This window comes from Danio rerio, chromosome 7, assembly GCF_052040795.2.
Source record: "Danio rerio strain M-AB ecotype USA chromosome 7, GRCz13ab, whole genome shotgun sequence".
NCBI classification, from domain to species: Eukaryota; Metazoa; Chordata; class Actinopteri; order Cypriniformes; family Danionidae; genus Danio; species Danio rerio.
Genome location: NC_141027.1, coordinates 74168135 through 74192500, shown reverse-complemented (window position 1 = coordinate 74192500; position 24366 = coordinate 74168135). Strand labels below are relative to the sequence as shown.

Below are 24366 nucleotides of genomic sequence, written 5' to 3'. Positions count from 1 at the left end.
AAGGGGAAAGCTTGCAAGCCTAGGAACACCATCCCAACTGTGAAGTATGGGGGCGGAAGCATCCTATTGTGGGGTTTTGCTGCAGGAGTGACTGGTCCACTTCACAACATAGATGGCATCATGAAGAAAGAACATTATGTAGAAATACTGAAGCAACATCTCAAGACATCAGCCAGGAAAATAAAACTTGGCCACAAATGGGTCTTCCAAACAGACCATGGCCCTAAGCATACTGCCAAATTAGTTAAAATATGCTTTAAGGACATCAGAGTGAATGTTTTGGATTGGCCATCACAAAGCCCTGATCTCAATCCTATAGAAAATTTATGGGCAGAGATGAAAAAGCTTGTGCAAGAAAGACAGCCAACAAATCTGACTCAGTTACACCCATTCTGTCAGGAGGAATGGGCCAAAACTCCTTCAAACTATTGTGAGAAGCTTGTGGAAGGATACCCAAAACATTTGACCAAAGTTACACAGTTTAAAAGCAAAGCTAAAAAAATTACCAAGGAAATGTGTGTAAACTTTTGACTGTCTAGAAATTAAATAAAAATTCTTCAAAAAACAATCTCTCAATGTTCTGGCATTTAGCAAATGTAAATCATTTAGGTAGTCCTAACAGGCCTAAAATAGTAAATGTTTAGTATGATTTACCATCAGACATTTTTTTTTTTTAAATTGTTATGTCCCTTGTTTTTAGAGTGTATGTAAACTTCTGGTGTCAATTGTATACTCCTGGTAATCAGTTCATTATGAGCTTGTGTGTGAGTAATCAGAGGGAATTAGGAACTGGTGTTGATGACTGTAGGTCATCCAGGTACATCTCACCCATTTTGTTTTTGTTTTTTGCAATTATTGTGAATTCAGACGTATTACATGGTCACAAACTTTTTTTACATATTACACTTTTCAAAATGTCTGTAGAATCTAAAGTAACTTAGTTCCAGTAGTTCACCAGTAGCTTACTGTTCATCAATTACAGCAAAAATACTGTGTTTACATTATAAACAGCACCGTTTTTCTTGCTGTATATGTATTAACAGAATTGTATGTATATCTTTACTGTAAAATAAACTGCAATCTTTACAATGCAACTTTAAAATACACTAATATACTGCATAACTGTCCTACAGTAAAATACAGTTCGCATTACTATTAAATACTGTGTCACTTACAGTAACCAGCCTGCGATCTGGCATTCTTCTTGTTCATTACACAAAAGATAAGGAGTCAACTCACATATTCTGACAAAGTGACTAACAACCACTATGTAACCTAAACCATGTGAATGTCGATTCGGTCGCTCTGCCCTCAAACCCTTGATAATGCTCAGCCTCAGAAAATAGCGCAGTTCTTCACATTTGACACACTTTTTTATTTCTCTTCTCCAGTTTGAAGCATCTGCTGCTTTCTGTTATGGACCTTTCATTCTGAGTACCACAGCATTGGTTTTGTCAATACAACGGTTGAGTGGAAGCTCAGGGATCATCCTGCATTGTCTGATTTCTCAGTTTGACCTTCAGACCAAAGATTGGCTGTTTATATGGTACAGTTTTCTGACAGTGTCATGTCAAGCACCCGTTGAGAGCTTTCACTCTCCATTTGCTTTCAGTAATGTCTAAAATCCAATCAATCTCTAGTCTGAAGCTGTCCTTCTCTTCGACAAATGCTGTTGGAAAAAAAGATCAAATGCAGGACTGATGTAAATATTTTATTTGGTAATGAGTCTTTGCTCAGTGTTTTGTGATGCTTTATCTTGTCTAAGGTTTGGTTATGTTAGAATTTAGTTAAAACGGTTGTTAAAGGGATCGTTCACCCAAAAATTGTAAATGAATTCTGTCACGAATATATGTTGGAGCAATATCACACGAGTAGCAGTGCAATGTGGTTGTAAATCGGCACTTGTGGGAGATGTGCATTGGCATGAGGCTGCAGCCCACCAGTGATGATATGCAGCCACATCGCACTGCTATTCGTGTGATGTTGCGTTTATACAACAGTTTGCCGGCATAATTGTGTCTATAAAAATGAAAATCAAATTTTAAAAACTCATTTGTATGAAGAACCACTTTCTTCCACCGTTCATTCACATCTGCAGCTGACGTCAGAACAGCAGAAACTATTGCTCATTCACAAACATCACTTTAGAGCTAGTATTTGAATGATTCTCTAGCTTAATGTCTAAAATGATAACAAATCAGGTCGTTTTAGCTCACATTTTAAAATTATAAGGCTGAACATCTTGAAATGCCATCAGTCAACATAGATTCCCCAGTACTTCTTTGCTGCAATCGATACAATAATTAACCCCAAAAAAGCCAGAGCAAAGCAAATACTACCAGTTTACTATGGTATGAATACAGCACTATAAAATACAAAAGAGAGAGATCGACTCAGAATATCACTTACCTAATTTATAATGATTTGTTCAGCTGTAAATTTACACTAAGAAAATCCTGTTATTATAAATAGTGTTTATTATGCGGTCATCTTGTGGCGGAACGTTAACAGCCACTTTCTTTGGTCTGCTCAGTCTACTGGCAGTCAATGCACTAAATCCGATGCTTCGAAATTGTAAATATTTTAAAAAATAGGCTCTATCCTTATAAATAAACTGCAAAAAAAGCCTCAAAAGTACATTATGTTGTCCAACAGCAGCAAAATTGTCCTCTGCTTGTCACTGTATGTGAGCGAAGTAATACACAAAGGGTGAAGAGGCTGTACTAATGCTGTTATTTGTAGAATATTGCACGGCTATCCTCCAATCAGATTCAAGAACCAGACAGAACTGTTGTATAAATATGTGTAACATATTTAAAGTGGTCCCTCGTTAATTATGAGTGTTACGTTCTAAAAATATGCTCTAATAGGTGAAATCCGTGAAGTAATTCGCTTTATTTTTTACAATTAATATAGATGTTTAAGGCTGGAAAACCCCTCACTACACACTTTATACACGTTTCTCAGAAAATCATTAACCTTTTCACACTTTTCTCTTGTTTAAACACTTGCATAACTTCGACCTTCCTTTAGCATGTCCAGAAGTCCAACTTTTTGTTTGATTGTTTGCATCTTCCTCTGCATTTTGGTTGCTACTGCAGGTGCCTATGACGATGCAGAACACTTTGCAATCCAGGCTCATTCTGAAAACGTAGTCCCGTGGATGTTTCAGGAGACCGCGGAATACGTCCCGGGATGTACATATTTTTGCAGTTTTTGTTTTTGCGAATCCGCAAGAGGATGCTGTGTGCGCTTTTTCCACATTTCGAACTTCTCTGGCGAGTGCCGTTCGCGCCTGCGCTGTTCTCACATGAACCCACCAGAGGCCGCTGTTGACTCAACGTCTGTCTGACTAACTGACCAGCCGAATGGATGACCGGCTGGCCTGCCAATCGACCTGCCTTACCTACCTTAACCCAATCGACGATTTACAAAAGCCGTCCAGAAAAATAAAAGCCCTCATCTGATTTTTACCACTATTTCAGATTTTACCACATTCTCACCCTGTTATTTCCTTGCTTTTGGATTCTGTTCTTGTCTTATCTGATTTATGGAACTGCTCTTCCCTGAACTCGAACCCGGTTGTCGTCGTGGTCAACTCTGCGTCTCAAGTCCACCAACGTACACGAGGAGCTAACTGGACAAATTGGTTGCAGCGGGAAAGCCCTCCACACTGAGGTAAGCGGTCAGCTGGTAAGCGCGAAAAGGAACAGCGTCATACCGCCCCGTAGTGTTCGCTTAAAGAATTAATTGCAGCTATGCGTACCTTCGGCTACATAATTCACGGTCTCCAGAAATGCCCGTGGGACTACGTTTTCAGAATGAGCCTGTGTTGACATTTTGTCAACATTGTGGGATTTGTTGGGGAGAAAACTAGCAAACATACAGTACAGCGCTTCAGAGTCACACTGCTAGCAATAGAAGATGTATGTAATTTTGGTAAGCTGAACACATTTTGTACTGTACAGAAGACACAGCACGGAGGAGATGGATTGACAATGGTCTAGAGCCAATCACGACGCAGAACACAATGCACTGTTAAAACAAAAAAGCATCTGCACTAAAAAATCTGTGAAACTGCGAAGCTGTGAAAGGTGAAATGCGCTATGGCATTGGACGACTATTTAAAATGATACTTCATTATGCATAAGGTACATTGTTGTGCCTGTATATATTGACAGATAACACATTATACAATAATTTCAAAATCTTTATTTCTGCAATTAATGCATTGAGTTTTCAATGTAAGTCTGATTGCGCTGAACTAATACATTTACACCCCAAACCGGGTCTTTAAAAGACATTAAACACAGATTTTTATTTATTGTTGTATATTTCAAGCCTCATGTTTGGTTTTGTGTCTTTATGCACACATGATTAAAAGGCAGCATTGGTCAATGTAAAAGCAGTCTCAATATGTATGAAACAGTGAGGCACATTCTTAACAATATTGTACATTGAGTCACACAGCCTGTCTACAACGATCAATAGTAAACGAAATCTTTTTGTCCTCTCCTAGGAGCATTCATTTATAATGGCACTCTAGTATGTAGTGTTGTTTTTGTTCGGATGTTTGGATGCTACAGTTCCAGTATGTAGTGTTTTGTTATAGTTTCTTGTATAGTCTATTATGATGGCCTTCCATTATGTCACGCTTCATTGAGTACCTCATAGTTTTCAGGTCGCATCCTTTGTTAATTTCGTAAAATGTTCTCATGACACTGGAAATGCTCTTCAAAAGTTTCATAAAGCACGAGCAGAAAATGGTTTCAGCCAGTGTTGCCAGATTGGAAATGTCTTGTACTAGAACCTCAAAATTATTGTATTTGAAGGAAAATTATCATACACAAGTCAAACTGAGAGTATACAGCTATTATCTAGACCAGGAGTCACCAACATGGTGCCCGCCAGGTTCACATGAGTTGCCCACGGGCCTGTTCTAAAAATAGCTCACCATATATAAAATAGCGCACCACATATGAGTAAGCTGCATCTAATATTTTTAAAGGTATTCTTTTAAAATCACACTTGCATTGGTGTAAATTTGAAAAATTACTTTGAGTTATATTTAAGTTAAGTTATATATGTTATATATTAAAAAAAACAAACTTTAAAAGCAATTTCAGACAAGTGAAGTCTTGATATTTATCTAACTTGTTAAATCATTGTTGACAACTACTGTGAGAAATTATTAACATGATCAATGTCTTCACATAGATGAATATTATTAATTATTAATAATAACATATTATTAAACGTAACTAAGAGATATGTGTTTTTTAATAACTGGTGGCCCTTCACACTAATCGGTACCCAAGAAGTAGCTCTCAGTTTCCAAAAGGTTAGTGACCCCAGATCTAGACAAATAATATGCAAATTACCATAATACGTAAAAAACAACAACAACAACTAAACATACCTTAGTGGTAAGGTTTAAACTCCACCTCTGAATTGCTGTCATTGGATACCTGCATGTTGCCAGATGTTGAGGGATTCATTTGGTGGTACAAATTGGGTGCCATTATGGGCCACCACAAAGTGCTGGTTGGCTTGAAAGCAGTGCACCATCCGAGGTGTGCACAAGCCCGTAGAGATGTCAAAATTATTTTTTTCTTCGGCGCACCGCGATGCAGACGTGGACAATTTAGTATTAATCATAACCGGTGTAGTGGCTATTTTCTCTAAGGAGGCTCTCTCAGTGGTCAAGAAACAAAGTCTTACCCGGGATGTCTTTTACAAGTTTTATTCTTTATAAAGAAGATCACAGTCATACAGCAACAACAGTTTCTGCAGAGTGAGATACTAAAGCCAAGTGTTTTCACCCTTTTATCTGGTTTGTACTGCTTACGAGGTCAACTCCTAATAAGGCCTCATCTACAATTACAATTATTGTGTACTGATGTCATTTATCTCATTTGCGTTATGTCGCCATAGCTTATAGGATGGGAGGAGACCGCGGGTATTTACAAAGCTCCAACTACTTAAAAACGCAGAAACTGCACAATTTCACAGCGTGTGTGTTTGCTGGACAGTCTTTCACTGACACTTACAGCAGAAGCCCCTGTTTCACTGCGATTGATAGAATGAAAGCACTCCATTTTTCTCTCTCTCTCTCTCTCTCTCTCTCTCTCTCACTCACTGTGGGCCCATTTGACCTGCTGGCGTGACTTTTCCTCTACTCTCGGCTGTTTTACAGCAATACTTCTTGGTACAGACATGAGTGCTGACTGTAGAGTTTTCTTCACCGTGTCTATCATGGATCAGTTGTGATCGCCGCTGCCGCCTGCCGCTTACCGCTTATGAGTGTCATTCATCTGTGAAGAGTGCAGCACGCAAGACCCAATCGCAGCCGTTTTTGTTGAGGGTGTGACCAATCAAATGGGTGTGATGCTGCGTTCACACCAGATGCGGAACTCGCGGAATAAATCGCGCTACTTGCAAGTAAATAACCACGTGAACATTTGAGTTTACTCGCTTCATTAGCGTGTCAAACCCCGCTTCACTCGCGTCAAATCCGATTAATTCGCTCTTCAAATTCACTTCAGAACAGACGCGAACTCGCGTGATGGGCAGGACTTCTGTCTGCTCGGTGACTCTTGCTTGATAGCTAAATGGCTAACATGGATTTATTAATAAAATAACTGTTTATGTACTTTATGAAGACTGAAAAACAGCATCGATACGTTTAGGGCCGTGTCTGATTCCACTAGATTCTTTCAGAGATGCATCCAGCTCTATGAGCTCATAAACTCCTCCAGAAACTTAACCTGGATGACGGAGGCTTTCAGCGGTGCTTCTGACTGAGCCGAGCCCAGTTTGATAAACTGTTGTCGGTGTTGGCTGGAGGATTTCCCTCAGGACTCCAACAACAGGCAATACGTCACAATCACGCAATCAGAGCAAGCTCCTGATTGGTTAACGCGGCACGAATGTCCGCTGAAGTTCAGATTTTCGAACTCGACCGATTCGCACAAAACGGTCAAAACACTCAATTCATGCCGCGCCATTCACATGTATCGTTCCATTTGCGCCGCGACATTCGCGCGTATCGCGCTGCAGGATGTCTATCCGCGCATTTGCATTGACTTAATATGTAAATCACTTGCGCTTGACGCACGTTCCGCGTCTGGTGTGAACGCAGCATAAGAGAACTTGGTAGCAAGGATCAAAAAGCGAGCTGGATATTTATATTTGTTTAAATAAATTGCTATAAATGCTTGTGTTGGTTAAAGGTACAGTTTATATATCTGACTGTTTGTATTAAATGACAAAATTGCATTACAAATAGTATATAAATATAAAATATTCATACATTTTAATACAAGAATTCTGCTGTGAAGAAAACAAAAAATTGTAAATGGAAAGTACCGTCAATGCATCGTGATGCAACGAGATATCGAATTGAACCGAAGCGATGACATGATAATCGTAACCGAACCGTGAGACCAGTGTAGGTTCACAGCTCTACAAGCCCATTCAGAGTATCTGTAATGAGCCGATTTCGTGGCTTTGTTTTGATTAGGCATGGTGACATGGAGGTGATATCAGCTCATTGTGTTAGCTGACCAATCAGAGTCACTTCAGGGCGGGCCTTTCAGAGGAACTAGGAAATTTGACAGTCGTTTTCATGTTAGCAGAGTAGCTGTATACAATCAAAGTAAGATATCTGAAAAAATAACGTAACTTTCTACAAGTGAAGCATGAGCACACATTGCTTTGCATCTTATAAACACAACCAAGCTTTAAAAAAAACACTGAGGATCACTCCTTTATATATATGACCAGGGTTTGAGCATCACTTGGGGTCAGTCGGTATTCATGACTGCCTGGCATATTTTTGGCGAAAGGTAAAGGAGTGTAAAAAAACAGGTAGTTCTCTATGTATGAAAAGCCCTGCTCGTATGTATTCATCCCTCTGTTCTCTCTCTCTTCTGCTCCAGGACTGTGTAAAGGCCGAGGAGCTGCAGCGACTGAAAGAAGAGCAACTCAAGGACAAGGTCTCTCAACAATCCAGCAGTCTTCCTCACCACCGCTAAGTGCCAGTCATAACCTTGTCACGGTTTGACTTAGATCTAGCAGGAGCACATGTTACACACTTAACATCAAGAACCCACTAAACACACACCTACATGATGGCCAACCATGGCTCTGATCAAAACAACATCTAATATTATGACTGGCTCTAAAATATAATCTGATATTAATGTGCTGCAGAGGCCAGATCTGAACATCAGGAGGTACAGCTGACGCCAGTCACTGCTCAACAGGACACACTGAAGAGCTGAATACACACACTTATTTTTATATAGAGTTGAAGGCGAAAGGACTAGCCTTCCTGAGAAATTATCATTCTTTTCCAGATGTTTTTTTCAAAAGGATAGGTCATGATGACAGTACATATTATCTTACTGGTTATTTTGCAAGAATTAGGGTAAATAGGCATTGGATAACAGAGGTTTGTTCTGGAGACAATTAAAAAAAAATTAGGGGGAAATGATATTGATGCTAACTAGGGATGCTTATTCAGTTAGTTTTGCCAATCGACAACCGACGCCAATTAACCAAATATATTAACGGTTAACTGGTCAGATTAATGTGCTGCTTTTATTTAATTGAAAAATGAAATAGACGAGACTGACGTAACACACTTTTCCCGCTCACAGTTGAGTTTTTTCAACTGCAAGCACACAGCGTGCAACAGCAAAAACACAAGGCACGCAGGGCACTGCAAAATGCTCGCAGCCGTTAGTAAACCATTCAAAAGATGCCCCTCTCAACGCAAAAAGTGTGTTTGCTGTAATCGGGCCGTTTTGCTGCCAAATTTTAGAAACATATATTTTTTTAATAATTTAACTGAGACCATTATTTGGTTAAAAACCCACCCTTTCAGTTAACGGTTATTCGATTATTATGAGCATCCCTAATGCTAACAGTTAAAAAATGCTTGCGGCCAAAATAAAAGAAGTAAATTATATAATAATGATAATAATTATAGTAAAATAATAATAATAATAATAATAACAACAACACTAATAATAATATAAATATAATAAAATAGTAATAATAATAATAATAATAATAATAATAATGATAATAATAATGATAATAATATAAATATAATACACATAGTAATAATAATAAAAATAATAATAATAATAACAATAATAATAATAATAATAATAATAATAATAGCAATAATAATAATATAGTAATAATAATAATAACATATATTCATTCATAAGTTTTTCTTAAGTTTTGTCCCTTTATTCATCAGGCCACAGTGGAATGTACCGGTAACTTATTCAGCATATGTTTTACACAGCGAATGCCCCTCCGGCTTTGTACTGGGAAACACCCATACACACTTATTCACACACAAACACACACACACACACACACACACACACACACACACACACACACACACACACACACACACACAAACACGAATAAACTAAATTGTCCATAGTGTATGTTTATGAATGAGTGTGTATGGATGTTTCCCAGTACTGGGTAGCAGCTGGAAGGGCATCCGTTGTGTAAAACATATGTTGGATAAGTGGCCGGTTCATTCCGCTGTGGTGACCCCTGATGAATAAAGGGACTAAGACAAAGGAAAATGAATGAATGATGTACCCTTACTTGTTAAATTTGGTATCAACCACAATATTTTGACAGCATCGATGTAACACTATCTGTGAAATCACTTTCATGTTGTGTTCAGTTTTTTTCAGCTGATAAGGGAATAAAAACAGTGCAATATTCTTTTTTTGCATTTTCTTTGGACTGTGGCGGAAATCGGAGCACCCGGAGTAAACCTACACCAGGATAATGCAGGATAATACGCCATGTCATAAAGCGCGAATCATCTCAGACTGGTTTCTTGAACATGACATTGAGTTCACTGTACTCAAATGATCTCCACAGTCACCAGATCTCAATCCAATAGAGTACGTTTCGTATGTTGTGGAGCGGGAGATTGACTTCATGGATGTGCAGATGACGAATCTGCAACAACTGTGTGATGCTGTCATGTCAATATGAACCAAAATCTCTGAGAAATATTTCCAGTGCCTTGTTGAATCTATGCCATGAAGGATTAGGGCAGTTCTGAAGACAAAAATGTGTCCAACCTGGTACTATTAAGTGTACTTAATTAAGAGGCCAGTGAGTATATGTATATATATATATATATATATATATATATATATATATATATATATATATATATATATATATATATATATATATATATATATATATATATATATATATATATATATATATATGTGTGTGTGTGTGTGTGTGTGTGTGAGAGGGTAAACTGAGGGTGAACAGAGGCACTGTTGTTTTTACAGCACAGGCCTCCACACGCACCGGGACCTCAGTAAAGCAGCCGCTTCAAAGTGCGACCAACCGCCACTTACCGCTGCGTTTTCCTCTGCTCCTCGGACAAGATTACTTTCCAAACAGAGTGTAGACAGCTTGATTAATAGAGGGGTCCACCGAGGTGCCCGCCGCACTATATTTTCACACTTACTTACGCTCGTTTCATTCGCATAGACTTTTATGCGCTGCTCCTTTCACCGCGGGAGTCTGTCGGTTGATAAAAAACGGAGCTCTTTGAGGCGATGTCTGAGAAAACTCATTAAACATTCGAGATGTTGTGTTCCAGAGCTGACGGACAAGGTCGTTTCTAAACTAACCTGCTTTTCATCTGTGTGTGTGTGTGTGTGTGTGTGTGTGTGTGTGTGTGTGTGTGTGTGTGTGTGTGTGTGTGTGTGTGTGTCGACGTCCGTCTCGGAGTGATGCAACATTCATTAAAAAGATATGTAAATATGGAACGTCTTAACCGAGGATTCTGATGTGATGCATTTTCTGGAGATGAATTTAGATTTACACATTTCTTCAGATCAGTGTATTGGCCTCCTTGCAGAGCAGGATAGAAAGAGATGAGGGTCAAATTATCAGAAACATGGGCAGTATTATGTGATGTTGCGAGCCACATTTAAACTGATGTTTTAGAATAAGTGAATTTTATTTATGAGCGAATTTCGAAAGGATCAAGTGCTTATGATTGACCACAGCTGGTCCTGCATTAACTAACACATGATTCACCTGTCAGATGTTTCTTCCCTCAGTTATCTTCGTCTTGATGAATCCCACCCCTACTCCTCCTTTCTTTTTTTGGATAGGGTGGCACGGCGGCCCAGTGGTTAGCACTGTTGCCTCACAGCAAGAATATCACTGGTTCAAGTCTTTACCATACAAGTCAACGTTTCTGTGCAGAGTTTAAATGTTCTCGGTTTCCTCCCACCATCCAGAGACGTGCGACATAAGTGAATTGACCAAACCAAATTGGCACCATAGATTAACTCTTACGCCCCATTCACACGTGGCTTCAGCGTCAGCGATTCACAAAGGGAATGTCTGAAGTTGGGGCTAATGCGTTTGTCATAGCAGTGTCAGCCAATGAAATTAGTCAGCAATCGGCTACTGTCTGAGCTGGTGTATTTGCATACAGCAATCTAATTGGCTGACGCTTCCATCATATATTTTATGCAGCAGATGCCCTTCCAGCCACAACCCATCACTGGGAAACACCCATACACACTCATTCACACACATAAGCTAGGGACAATTTAGCTTACCCAATTCACCTGTCCCAAATGTCTTTGGACTATGGGGGAAACCGGAGCACCCGAAAGAAACCCACGCAAACACAGGGAGAATTTTATTTTATTTTATTTTATTTTATTATATGATATTATATAGGGATACAAGGATTATAGATTTTGGTTGTACGATTATAGCCTGAGGAATAATCACGATTTCACGGTTATCACGATTATTATGCATTCATTCATTTTAAAACATCACTAGTTTAATAAATCACATGAAAACTCCTTATATTTTAAAGTGTTATTTACTGCTGCTCAGTAACCAATTAATACAGCACAAATAATAATTAAAAATAAACAATAGTCCATTTCTCTTTGGACATAAATGTAAGTAATTTTTATTTTATTTTTAACTTAAGCAATAATTTTACACTGAAAATAAACGACAATAAATAAATACATACAAATAAGAATAAATAAAAAATAGCATTTGTCTAAAGTAAATCTAAGCTATATATTAGCTAAGTATTTAAATGAACAGTTGTTATCATCTGTGTTCATAAATAAAATTTTATTTTCAAAGTAATTTTCGGTTAAATTTTTTAGTTTGGCTGCAATAAAAGCAGTTTTTTTTTTACATTTTTAAATGTCATTTTTTAAAGGCCAATATTATTAACCTTTTATTCATCGGTAACATTTTACTAAGTTGTCAAATAGTTACAACAACACAAATAAGTTCTGTAGCATGTATACCAGCATGCACAGTTCAATTATTGTCCCCTTGTACATTCCCCCCCCCCCCCCCCCTCCAATTTGTGTTTAACTTATTTTTCCCACCCATTTATTAATAAGTCATTTTTAACAACTGATTATTTTAATCATTGACATGATGACAGAACGTGTTACTAGATACTAGTATTCAGCTTGAAGGGATATTTAAAGCCTTTACTAAGTTAATTAGGTTAAAGTTAGGTTAATTAAGCACGTCAATGACAGTAGTAACAGTAGTTTGTTTTGTAGACAAACAAGAAAAAAAAATGCTTAAGGAAGCTAATAATATTGACCTTTCTATTCTATACTAGCTGAAATAAAACAAATAATAGTTTCTCCAGAAGAAAAAATAATATAGGAATTACTGTGAACATTTTCTTTGCTCTGCTAAACATAATTTGGGAAATATAAAAAAACACGGAAGGGCTTATCATTTTAACTTGTACTCTAGAAAGTTTTATATGTGTGTATGTGCGCGTAGGTCAAGCATCAGGAGGAGCTGGTGAAGGCTGCATTTGACCAGAAGCATAAAGAGCTGAAGGAATGGAGAAAGCGCTGGTACTCGGTGTCAGAAAGCCTGCGGCACGCACACACACTGCTCCAGCAGGCCCAGGACAGCCGAGACAGGGCTGTCGGCAGTCTCAAAATACAGCAGGACAAGAACCACAGCCTGCAGGATGATCTGCACAAACTCCACATTACGGTGAGGGCAGAGGAGCAAAACATACAGAGGGGAAAAACCTGAGAATAAAGTTAAGCTTATATTTCTTGCTGATTGTGATTAATAAAAAAAAAAAAGATCTTAGATCACTAGCAGCTTTGGTGTTTCAGCTAAATTTTAGGGGTGTAATGATACGATTTAATGCATATCCCAATACTGAACTCACAATACGAAATTATCCCAATAGTATGTGCTAATAAAAGGGTTAGCCTTTATTTATGTCACATGTAAGTACATTTAAATCAATCATTTAATACAAATTCGATGTCACAGTGCATTGACGATGCTTTCCATACATAATTAGGTACAGGTATTACATATCTTTTCTTTACCACACAAGAACATGTTTATTCAAATCTATAAATATATTTATATGTATATATTATTTGTAATACAATTTTGTCCTTTAATACAAGCAGTCAAATATATGAACTGTACCTTTCATTTTTACCTGTTCAAAGAAAACACTTCCTTTGAATGTTTTAGACAAAATTACAATACATGCATAGAAGCATTTATAGCAAATAAAGAAATGTAAATATTATCCCGCTTGCTTTTTGAGCTCTGTCATGCGAGTTATGAGACTCCTATGATTGGTTTTTGTCACCCATGCACTCAACAGAAAAGGCTGCGATTAGCTTTAAAATTGAAAGCGCTGTTCACCGATGAGTGATGCAGGAACAGCCGTGGTTAAAGTCTATATGCGCCTAATACGCGGTAATCACAGGTAAAGTGGAGAAAGCTCCAACCCAGGCTCATTCTTAAAACGTAGCCCCGCGGACGTTTCTGGAGACCGTGAAATACGTCCCGGGAGGTACTTATTTGTGCAGTTTTTGGTTTTGCGAATCCACAAGAGGCCACTGTGCTCACTTTTTAGCAACGTTCGCGTCCACGCCGTTCTCGATAAAAACCCACAAGAGGCCGCTGTCGAACGACTGTCCGTACGACTGGCTGAATGATTGACTGGGCGACCAGCCAATCGGCCGACCCACCCTCCTCCTCCTTCCCTAAACTCAAGCATTTTACAGATTAACCCGCCCCCCTTACTTCCCTAAACCCAACCAACCATTTACAAAAAAAAAGCCGTATATAAAAAGAAAAGCCCTCGTCTGATTTTTACCTTGTTTTCGGATTTCACTACATTCTCAGCCTGTTATTTACAGCCCAGGCTCATTCTCGAAACGTAGCCCCGCGGACGTTTCTGAAGACCGCAAAATCTGTCCCGGGAGGTACGTATTTGTGCAGTTTTTGTTTTCACATCTCGAACATCTCCTGGGCCCGCGCTGTTCTCGCAGTTCTCGCGTAAAAGCCGCCGGAGGCCGCTGTCGAGCGACCATCTGACCGACTGGCTGAATGACTGGATGAATGACTGGAGCACACTCGTTTCTGGATCCACAAGTTTCACTTTAACAGCTGAGAGAAGAAAAACCTCACGAACACCCTAGCGGGTCAAATGCCCAAGGCGTGAGAGAGAGAGGCAGAGATGGAGTTTTACAGCAATTCTCCCTATAGTGAAATAGCGGTTCACGCTGTGCCTTCCTCAGTGTCAGTGAAAGACTGTCCAACAAACTCACAAGCAATGACTTGTGCAAAACTATCTGCATTTTAAGTAATAGAGCGTTTTATTTACTCGCCCTCGCCTCCTTCGCCATAGTATTCTACCGCGACTTTGCGCATATGAGATAAAGGACATCAGTACATAATAACCAGTTATGATCTATTTCTGAACTGATATCGAATTGTCCCCATCTGCATGCACCGAAGAAACTATTAATTTTGACATCCCTATATTTTACATTAGGGTTCCAGGTATGGCAACCAAAATCTAACATCTGATAAACATCATAGTGGTAACGTCCACAAAATGTCAAGCTATAACATCATTATATTTGGTTGTTTATAGGTTGCGTTGGAAAGTCACTAAAATGCAACATTTGTCCGACATTGGACATTAACGTCAGCCTAACGTTTGGTTCTGACATCAACCCAGTTTTTGTTTCCAAACAAATTGGAGTACAATGTCAATCTGATGTCATGTTGATGTCCTGTGCCTGCTGGGATATAGGGTGATTGCAAACACCCTGACACTGTCCAAGCTGCTGGGTGCATGTTTAGTTGAATTCAAATATAAAAGATCATATAAATATTCACTTTTCTTCACAAATTGAGATATGCTAAATAGATTTATATTCAGAACAGTTCTAGGTATACAATCAGAAAGTCTATATGAATGCTGGATTTTTTTCAGGTTATTTTATGTCTGTAATAACATTGTACTTTTGCAGTCGTTAAACTCAAAGCATTCACTTAAAAGTTATGTTGGTAACCTTAACATGGCTTCCAATAACAGCCCCTATAACATGGCCACAGTCCAATTACTTGCCAAATGCTCCACGGACCTCTGCTACTTGAATTTGTTTTGTGTCTTTCTTAATGATTACCGTAGGCAATTTGATTAGACCTTCTATTTTCTGCTTTGTATCCTGCATCCGCTCACAGAAAGACACTAAAATCATATTTTTATTTGAAGTTGGATCATTATGTTTTGGAATAAAGGGGGCAATGGTACTTTAGCAGATAATTATGTGTAATCTACAATCATTTCAAATAATAACACACAAAGTGGTCGGAGCCCACGTTATCCAATTTGCCATTTAATGCGAAATCTGCTGCTCGCTCTCCCCAAAAATTGAACCATTTCGTCCTATAGAGATTTTTCCCCCTCTTCCTTTCTTTTGTTTGGATTGAACCCTGCTGATTTTAATTGACGTCTGTTTAGGTTTGTTAGCTGGGTCAATATGAGGACAAACTACTTAAAAAACAGTAGTATCAAAATTTTAAATGATATTATTATAATTAAAAGTAAATATTTACTGTTTGCTTTTTTTAGTATTTTGATAAAGTGTGATTATAATATTCTGATCAAATAAACAAAAATCCCTGCTGAAAAATCCAGCTTAAACCAGCCTAGGCTGGTTGGCTGGTTTTAGCTGGTCTGTTTTCCAGCCATTTCCAGCCTGGTCTTAGCTGGTCAGACTGAAAAAATGACCAGCCAAATCCAGCTAAAACCAGCTTGACCAGCCTGGTTTAAGCTGGATATAGCTGGTTTTGGCTGGACTCCCAGCTTGGCTAGGATGGTCCAGTTGGTTTTAGCTGGTCATCTCCCAGCCTGACCAGCCAAGACCAGGCGGGAAATGGCTGAAAACCAGCCTGGAAGTGGCCAAAACCCCTCTAAAACCAGCCTGGTCGACCAGCTTAAATCAGCCTAGGATTTTTCAGCTGTGATGGTAACACTTTATAATAACCACACACTAGGAATCATTTATTAATCACTAGCAATTAGTTAATTAATCATTTGTTAAGCATTAACTCTACATCAATATATGTTAGCAAGCAGTTTATGAACATACAACTACAAATGCTGTATTATTGACTCATAAGCACATATATTGTTAGCATAAAAATTCCAGCTATTCTTAAATAACTGGTTTGCAATACTTAATTCAGTAATTAATCATTAACAAAGTATGAAAACACAATCATTAAGTGCATTATACATGTGATCCAATGACGATGTCAAATGATGTTGATATTTGGTTGACTTTAGGTTGTGTTGGAAAGTGATCAAAATTCAACGTCGAGCCAACGTCTTAAACCAGTGCCATATTTGGCAACCAAAATGCAATGTCCCTTCGACATTGGTGTACAATGTCAATCTGACATCCTGTTGACATCCTGTGCCTCCTGGGTGTTACCACTTACTATTTTGCCAATGCCAATATTTGACAGCAGTTAGCAGGTATTGAAGTCATCTTAAACAATCATAGAGTATTGCAGTATTTGTAATTAAATAACATTTGGAAAATGTATAATGTCCAAGTGAAAATGTAAGTATAAAGGGGATTACGGGATCACATTTTTGTTTTTGATTAATATTTTCAAAACTTTTATGTGGGATTCACATGACACTTGTCGATAAAATAGGCACTAAAAAGTATCCAGTAATTGTCATTTAATTTGATTTGTCAGAGATATGCCATAAAAGGAAGGAAAAGTAACTTTAATAACCCAATGAAAAAGGTTGAAAGTTGCATTTTCGGTAACACTTTATAATAACTACACTCTATGAATCATTTACTAAGCATTAGTATCTAGTGAATTCATTATTTGTTAAGCATTAACTCTACAATAATAAGTGTTAGTAAGCAGTTTACAACTGCAGCTACAAATGCTCTATTCTTGACTTATAAGCACCTATATAATGTGTTTAATAATTGTATTTTCATACTTAGTTAATGATTTATATTTCATTACTAAATGAAGTATTGCAGTATTTACAAACCAGTTGTATTTAAGAGTAGTTGAGGGTCTTCAGAATCATTCAAAATGAGTTAGTAAATGATTAATAAACTATTGAAATCAACATTTATATATCTTATTATTCAGGCATATACTAATAGTCAACTAATATGTTAATAAATGCTTTATTAACTCAACTTCATGCAGTTTTGTGACCTAATCTAAAGTAAGGACTTTTCATGCTTTATAAAGCCCTTATAAATGACATTTAAAGGCTCAGAATCAAATGAACAATAATCTTTGCAATCTTTTTAAAAAGTTAAATTGCTGTAAAGTTAAAACATTGCTGAATAACAGGAGTGTCAAAATATGACATAAAACTGGATAAAACAACAACAACAATATAATAATAATTTAACATTATAATAAGATGCAATGTTTAAACTCTACAGTGATTTTTTTTAGATAAGATTGCAAAGATTTATTTTTCGTTTGAAGTACAGTTTCATTTGTGTATCTTTAAATGAATAGGAATGAATAAAGTCATTTTTCCCGTTTAGAATTGAACTGAGCTTTTAATTGTCATTTATAAGGGATTTATAAAACATAAATAGTCCTCACTTTAGATTAGGTCACAAAACTGGATGAGGTTGAGTTAATAAAGCATTTATTAATATACATAGTAACCATTAATATATGCCTACGTAATAAGACATATACACGTTGATTTCAATAGTTTATTAATTATTTACTAACTCATTTTGAATTATCCTAAAACCCCTCAACTACTCTTAAATGCAAATGGTTTGTAAATAATGTGATACTTAATTTAGCAATGAAAAATAAATCATTAACTAAGTATGAAAATACGATCATTAAACACATTATATAGCTGCTTATAAGTCAAGAATAGAGAATTTGTAGCTGCAGTTATTAACTGCTTACTAACGTTTATTAATGTAGAGTTAATGCTTAACTAATAATGAATTCACTATTTGCTAATGCTTAATAAATGATTTATAGTGTGTAGTTATTATAAAGTGTTACTGCATTTTCTGGAGATGTTGTGATCCTTATTGAAATGGGAAGTTCAAACCACCTTAAAATAAAATAAGATTTGGAAAACATGTGATGTGTGGGGAGTTTAAGCTGGAAAAAAAATTATTATGTGATCACATTTTTGTTTAACATTGAATTTTTCAAAACCTTTATGTGGGTTTTACATGACATGATTTTTCTATATATAAGAGTGACTAAAAAGTACTCATTAAATATAATTTGAATTTATTAATAACTTGAGACCTGATTTGTCACAGAAATGTCATAAAAGGAAAGAAAAGTAACTTTAATAACCCAATGAAAATCAGTTCAATTCAGCTTTATTTGTATAGCGCTTTTACAATGTAGATTGTGTCAAAGCAGCTTCACATAAATGGTCATAGTAACTGGAACAGTGTGGTTCAGTAACTGGAACAGTGTGGTTCAGGTTTTAGTGTTTAAGTTCATTTCAGTTCAGTTTAGCTCAGTTCAGTGTGATTTAATCATTACTGAGAGTTCAAACACTGAAGAGCCAATTCATCGATGCGTAGCTCTACCAATCCTGAACCATGCGAGGCAGTGGCGACAGCGAAGAGGGAAAAAAAACTTCACCTGATGGGAGTGAAGAAAAAAAACCTTGAGAGAACCAGACTCAGTTGGGCACGACCATTTTAATTTCTCCGCTGGCCAAAATTTCTCCGCTGGCCAAAAAGGTTGAAAGTTGCATTTTCTGGAGATATTGTAATACTATTGAAATGGGAAGTGCAAACCACCTTAAAATAAAATAAGATTTGGAAAACATGTGAGGTGTGGGGAGTTTAAGCTGAAATTAACATTTTTGTTTAACATTGAATTTTTCTAAACCTTTATGTGGGTTTTACATGACACTTGTGTTTTTTCTATATATAAGACTGACTAAAAAGTACCCATAAAATATAATTTGAATTTATTAATCATTTGAGACCTGATTTGTCACAGAAATGTCATAAAAGGAAAGAAAAGTAACTTTAATAACCCAATGAAAAAGGTTGAAAAGTTGCATTCCCCGGTGATATTGTAATCCTATTGAATTGGGCAGTTCAGACCACCTTCTAAGAGATTAGAAATATCTGAAATGTTCAGTAATTGTTGCCATGACCTTGCCTTTTCATGTTTCCCTTTTATCCGTTTTCATCAGTTTTATTGACTGTTTATAGTTTGCTGCAGTATATCATGTTGTTTGAAAAAACAAAGCAGCAAGCCGGGCCAGATCAGAGAGAAACGAAGCTGATCAGCATCGATGCACATCCATATATACATCAACAAACACACTGGAATGATGCAAACCTCACCTACAATAGCATGTCTTGCATCTGTGTTTCTGTATACGAACAGTTGGTAGAAAAGGAGTCTACGGTGTCCAGACTTAAGCGAGAGCTACAGGACGCAGAGCATCAGAGGGAGCTTCTGGACTCCAGAGTAACTGAGCTGAACTGTGAAATCCAGCAGCAGAAGAAAGACTGCAGGCCCCAAACAGAGCCGGATGAGGTATAATGCCATGCATTCTTTGGGATAACTAGGGATGCACATAATAGGTTCTCCTCACTCACAGTCACCTGATTTCTGATTAGTCCTACACCTACACGTCATCACAGTCCATTACCTCAGCCCCATAAAAACCATCAACACACTCCATTCTGTGTCTGGCCTCATCACAATTCCGAAAGACAACGCTCTCCTTACAATCAGTGTTTATATTTCATTAGAAAGTACACACCTCTCCTCTTTCCTTGTGATCTCCATCGTCTGAGTCTCTCTTTCCGAATGTGGTCTATCTTGATTCCCTGTCTGGTTGTCGTTGGTCCCCCGTATCTGGTTCCCTGTGTTCCTGGTCTTCCGTAATCCATCCTCTGGTCTATCCAGCTCCATCATATCCAGTCATCTCTATCCTGTTTAACCGTATAAAGTGTTTCTGTTTACAAACTGCCATCCTCATCAACTGTTCATATGCTTACCATTCAGGTTCTCATATCCTTCTGTAACATATGGTCTATAAACAGATCCATATGCCGCTCAGTATTAGCATACCGAAGATGAAACTAGATTTTAAAATTCAACCTTACAAGTCGAGCAACCAAGCCAAATGTGAAAGCATCAGGAGATTGCGTGCTCCCACATATACACTTATCTATGCAAATCACATATGTAAAATACAATTTATTGTTTAGATTTCAATTGTTTAATATATATATATATATATATATATATATATATATATATTGTAAATATTTTATAAAATATAAATATTTTCTTGCTGGATATATATATATATATAAATATATATAAATATTTTTTAAAATTTAAATCTAAACAATTTATTGTTTAGATTTCAATTGTTTAATATATATATATATATATATATATATATATATATATATATATATATATATATATATATATATATATATATATATATATAAATTGTAAACTCACTGGCCACTTTATTAGGTATAGCTTACTGGTACGAAGGTTGGACCCCATTTGTGTTCTGAACTGCCCTAATTATTTGTGGCATTGATTCAACTAGCTAATGGAAAATTCCTCAGAGATTTTGGTGGATTTTGACATGATAGCATCATGATGTGAATATCCCGTTTCACCACATCCCAAAGGTCCTCTTTTGGATTGAAATCTAGTGAGTGCGCAGGCCATTTGAGTACAGTGAACCCAATATTATGTTTAAGAAAAGAGTCTGATATGATTTGTGTTTTATGATATGGCATGTTTTCTTGCTGGAAGTAGCCATCAGAAGATGGGTACACTGTGGTCATAAAAAGATGGACACGGTCAGCAGCAAAACTCAAGTAGGCTGTGGTTTTAGCACGATGCTCAATTGGTACCAATAGGGTCGAAGTGTGCCAGGAAAATATCCCCCACTCCATTACACCACCAACACCAGCCTGAACCGTTGCTATAAGGCAGGATGGATTCATCATTTCATGTTGTTTACCCCAAAATCTGACCCTACCATCTGAATGTTGCAGCAGAAATCGAGACTCATCAGACCAGACAATGTTTTTCTAATCTTCTATTGTCCAATTTTGGTGAGCCTGTGCGAATTGTAGCCTCAGTTTCCTGTTCTTAGCTGAGTGGCTGTATTAGCTCATCCACCTCAAGATTAGATATGTTGTTCATTTAGAGATGCTTTTCAGCATACCTGGGTTGTAACGAGTGGTTATTTGAGTTACTGTTTAGAGTACAATGGCCAGACTGGTTCCAGCTGATAGAAAGGCAACAGTAACTCAAATAACCACTTGTTACAACTGAGGAATGCAGAAGAGCATCACTAAACACACAACACATCCAACCTTGTGGCAGATGAGCTACAGCAGCAGAAGACCACACCGGGTAACACTCCCGTCAGCTAAGAACAGGGAACTGAGGCTACAGTTCACACAGACTCACCAAAATTGGACAATTGAAGATTGGAAAAACGTTGCCTGGTCTTATGAGTCTTGATTTCTGCTGCGACATTCGGATGTTAGGGTCAGAGTTTGACATCAACCACATGAAAGCATAGATCCATCCTGCTTTGTATCAATGATTGCATCAATGATTCAGGCTGCTGGTGGTGTAATGGTGTGGGGATATTGTTTTGGCATACTTTGGACCCATTAGTACCAACTAAGCATTGTGTCAACGCCACAGCCTACCTGAGTATTGTTGCTGACCATGTACAGCCCTTTAAGACCACAGTGAACCCATCTCCTGATAACCACTTCCAGCAGGATAACATGTCATGTTATAAAGTGCTAATCTTCTCAGCCTGTTTTTTTTAACATGACAATGAGTTCACTGTGCTCAAATGGCCTCCACAGTCACCAGAGCTCAATCCAATAGAGCACCTTTGGGATGTGGTGGAATGAGAGATTTTTATCATGGATGCAACTGCGTGATTCTATCATGTCAATATAGAACAAAATCTCTGATGAATATTTCCAGTACCTTGTTGAATCTATGCCATGAAGGATTAAGGCAGTTCTGAAGGCAAAACAGGGTCCAACAATGTACTAGTAAGGTGTACCTAATAAAGTGGCCAGTGAGTGTGTATTTCTGCTAAAACAAAATCAGGTTTTTATTTTTTTTTTTAAATGCTAGTTTCGTCCCCGCTCTCCCCTACTTGTTCAAATCATTTCACTTTACCTTGATCATATCAACATTTACTTGTTTATGCTGCTGCTCATCTGGAGCTCAGGTTCACATCTAACTCCTGGATTAGAAAATAGCATCTGAAGGCCTCCGAGGGCCGAATGCGGTCCAGATCAAGGTCACGGGCCAGCCAGTCCATCCGACCTCACTCGCACACTAAAAATGGACCTGACGCCGCTCATCTCCCGCTTCCCACAAACTTTTGCATAAGCTGTCAATTGAAGCAGAAGCCCGTGCTGGTTTATTTATACATCTCTGACTGGTCAGTTATTTGTTTGGCAGCGTGTCCTTGTACGTTATAAATGGGACAAACCTGTCACTTCAGTGCTGACTGGATGTTTTGAGTTCTTTGAAAGATTTTCTCTCTCCCTTTTTACATTTATTAATTTATTTTGACTTTTTTCAGAGCGAGCGAGCGGTGAATAATGCATCGGATTTTGCTCCGCGTACTGTTTTTATCATTAGCATTCAGCCCCAGTTATCTTCCGAACTTATGAGTGCCTGTGAAATGTTTGTGATGTTATTTATTTATGTTGCCCTCTCAATTATTCATTTGTTTATTTATTCATGGCAGAACTAACTGCAATTGGAAAATTCATTTTTGCTGAAGGGCACATCCAAACCCCCCCCATCCACACACACACACACACACACCTCAATCCGCTCTCTTGTATGAAGGAGGGCACATCAGGTTTGTTAGTAACTGCTTCATCTGGCATTTCCTAAGACTCAAGGGGAGATGTCATTTTAATCCAAGCAGACGGCTGAAGAGACAGACGGGGAGAGAAAGAGGGAAAAAAGTACAGCAGAAAATAAAAATGGCACTCTAAGGGTTATGGTGCAGGATTATAGAGATGTTGAATGAATATGATAGACCTTACAGATCCACATGATGAATTCCTTCAGGCTTTTGTATGTTGCCTATATATAAAAGATAATAAGTATTATTCTATGGTCTTTTGTAAATCTTGATTCTAATTGGCTGGAAGGTGTTCAATAAACTCATTTAATGGACAGGTTAGTGTTTTCAAAGGAATTGGTACTTAAGTACTTAGTTAGTACTCTTTTTTTATTCTTTAATTAGCGAACATGTTACATTTGGAACTAAATACAATGGGTGCCACAGTGGCTCAGTGGTTAGCCCTGTTGACTCACAGCAAGAAGGTTGCTGGCAGTCCTGTGTGGAGTTTGCAAGTTCTCCCCTTGTTGTTGTGGGTTTCCTCTGGGTGCTCTGGTTTATTATAGTATATATATATATATATATATATATATATATATATATATATATATATATATATATATATATATATATATATATATATATACAACAGTTCTGTATGTTTCTCAAATCTGATTGGCTGATAGCCGTGCGATATTTAGCAATATCAGAGACCTACAGCCTCTTTACCCTTTGTGTATTACTCCGCCCACATACAGACAGCAAAAGGCAGACACTACAGATCTAAAGTTTAAAAGAGGCTTGCTCAGCTGTTTAACTGTCAGCTTATGATTTGGATCCGGAAGAAAGTAGTTCCTCATACAAAATGGTTTTTGAGACTCTGCTTGTTTGATTTTGTTTTTATATACACAATTATGCCGTCAAACTGTTGTATAAACGCAATATCACACTCGTAGCAGTGCGATATGGCTGTATATCGGCACTGGTGGGGGCACTAACAATACACGCCTCCCACCAGTGCCGTTATACAGCCATATCGCACTGCTACG

The 24366-nt window shown here is 37.6% G+C and overlaps 2 protein-coding genes across 23 annotated transcripts in view; both read left to right on the top strand.

Moving 5' to 3' along the window:
* The window catches only part of znf143a (zinc finger protein 143a), a 705859-nt gene that overhangs the window by 6971 nt on the left and 674522 nt on the right, over window positions 1-24366 (top strand). The gene's annotated exons all lie outside the window — the stretch shown is intronic.
* pmfbp1 (polyamine modulated factor 1 binding protein 1) overlaps window positions 1-24366 on the top strand; it is a 326759-nt gene that overhangs the window by 228544 nt on the left and 73849 nt on the right. For all 22 annotated transcript variants that reach the window (XR_015496469.1, XR_015496468.1, XR_015496471.1 and 19 more), the window contains 3 exons: window positions 7941-7997; window positions 12874-13095; window positions 19825-19977. Coding sequence is in view for 10 of the 22 variants with exons in the window: in XM_087262201.1 (XP_087118327.1) it covers window positions 7941-7997; window positions 12874-13095; window positions 19825-19977 (432 nt within the window). In the remaining 12 variants the exon portion in view is untranslated. The remainder of the gene's footprint in view (window positions 1-7940; window positions 7998-12873; window positions 13096-19824; window positions 19978-24366) is intronic.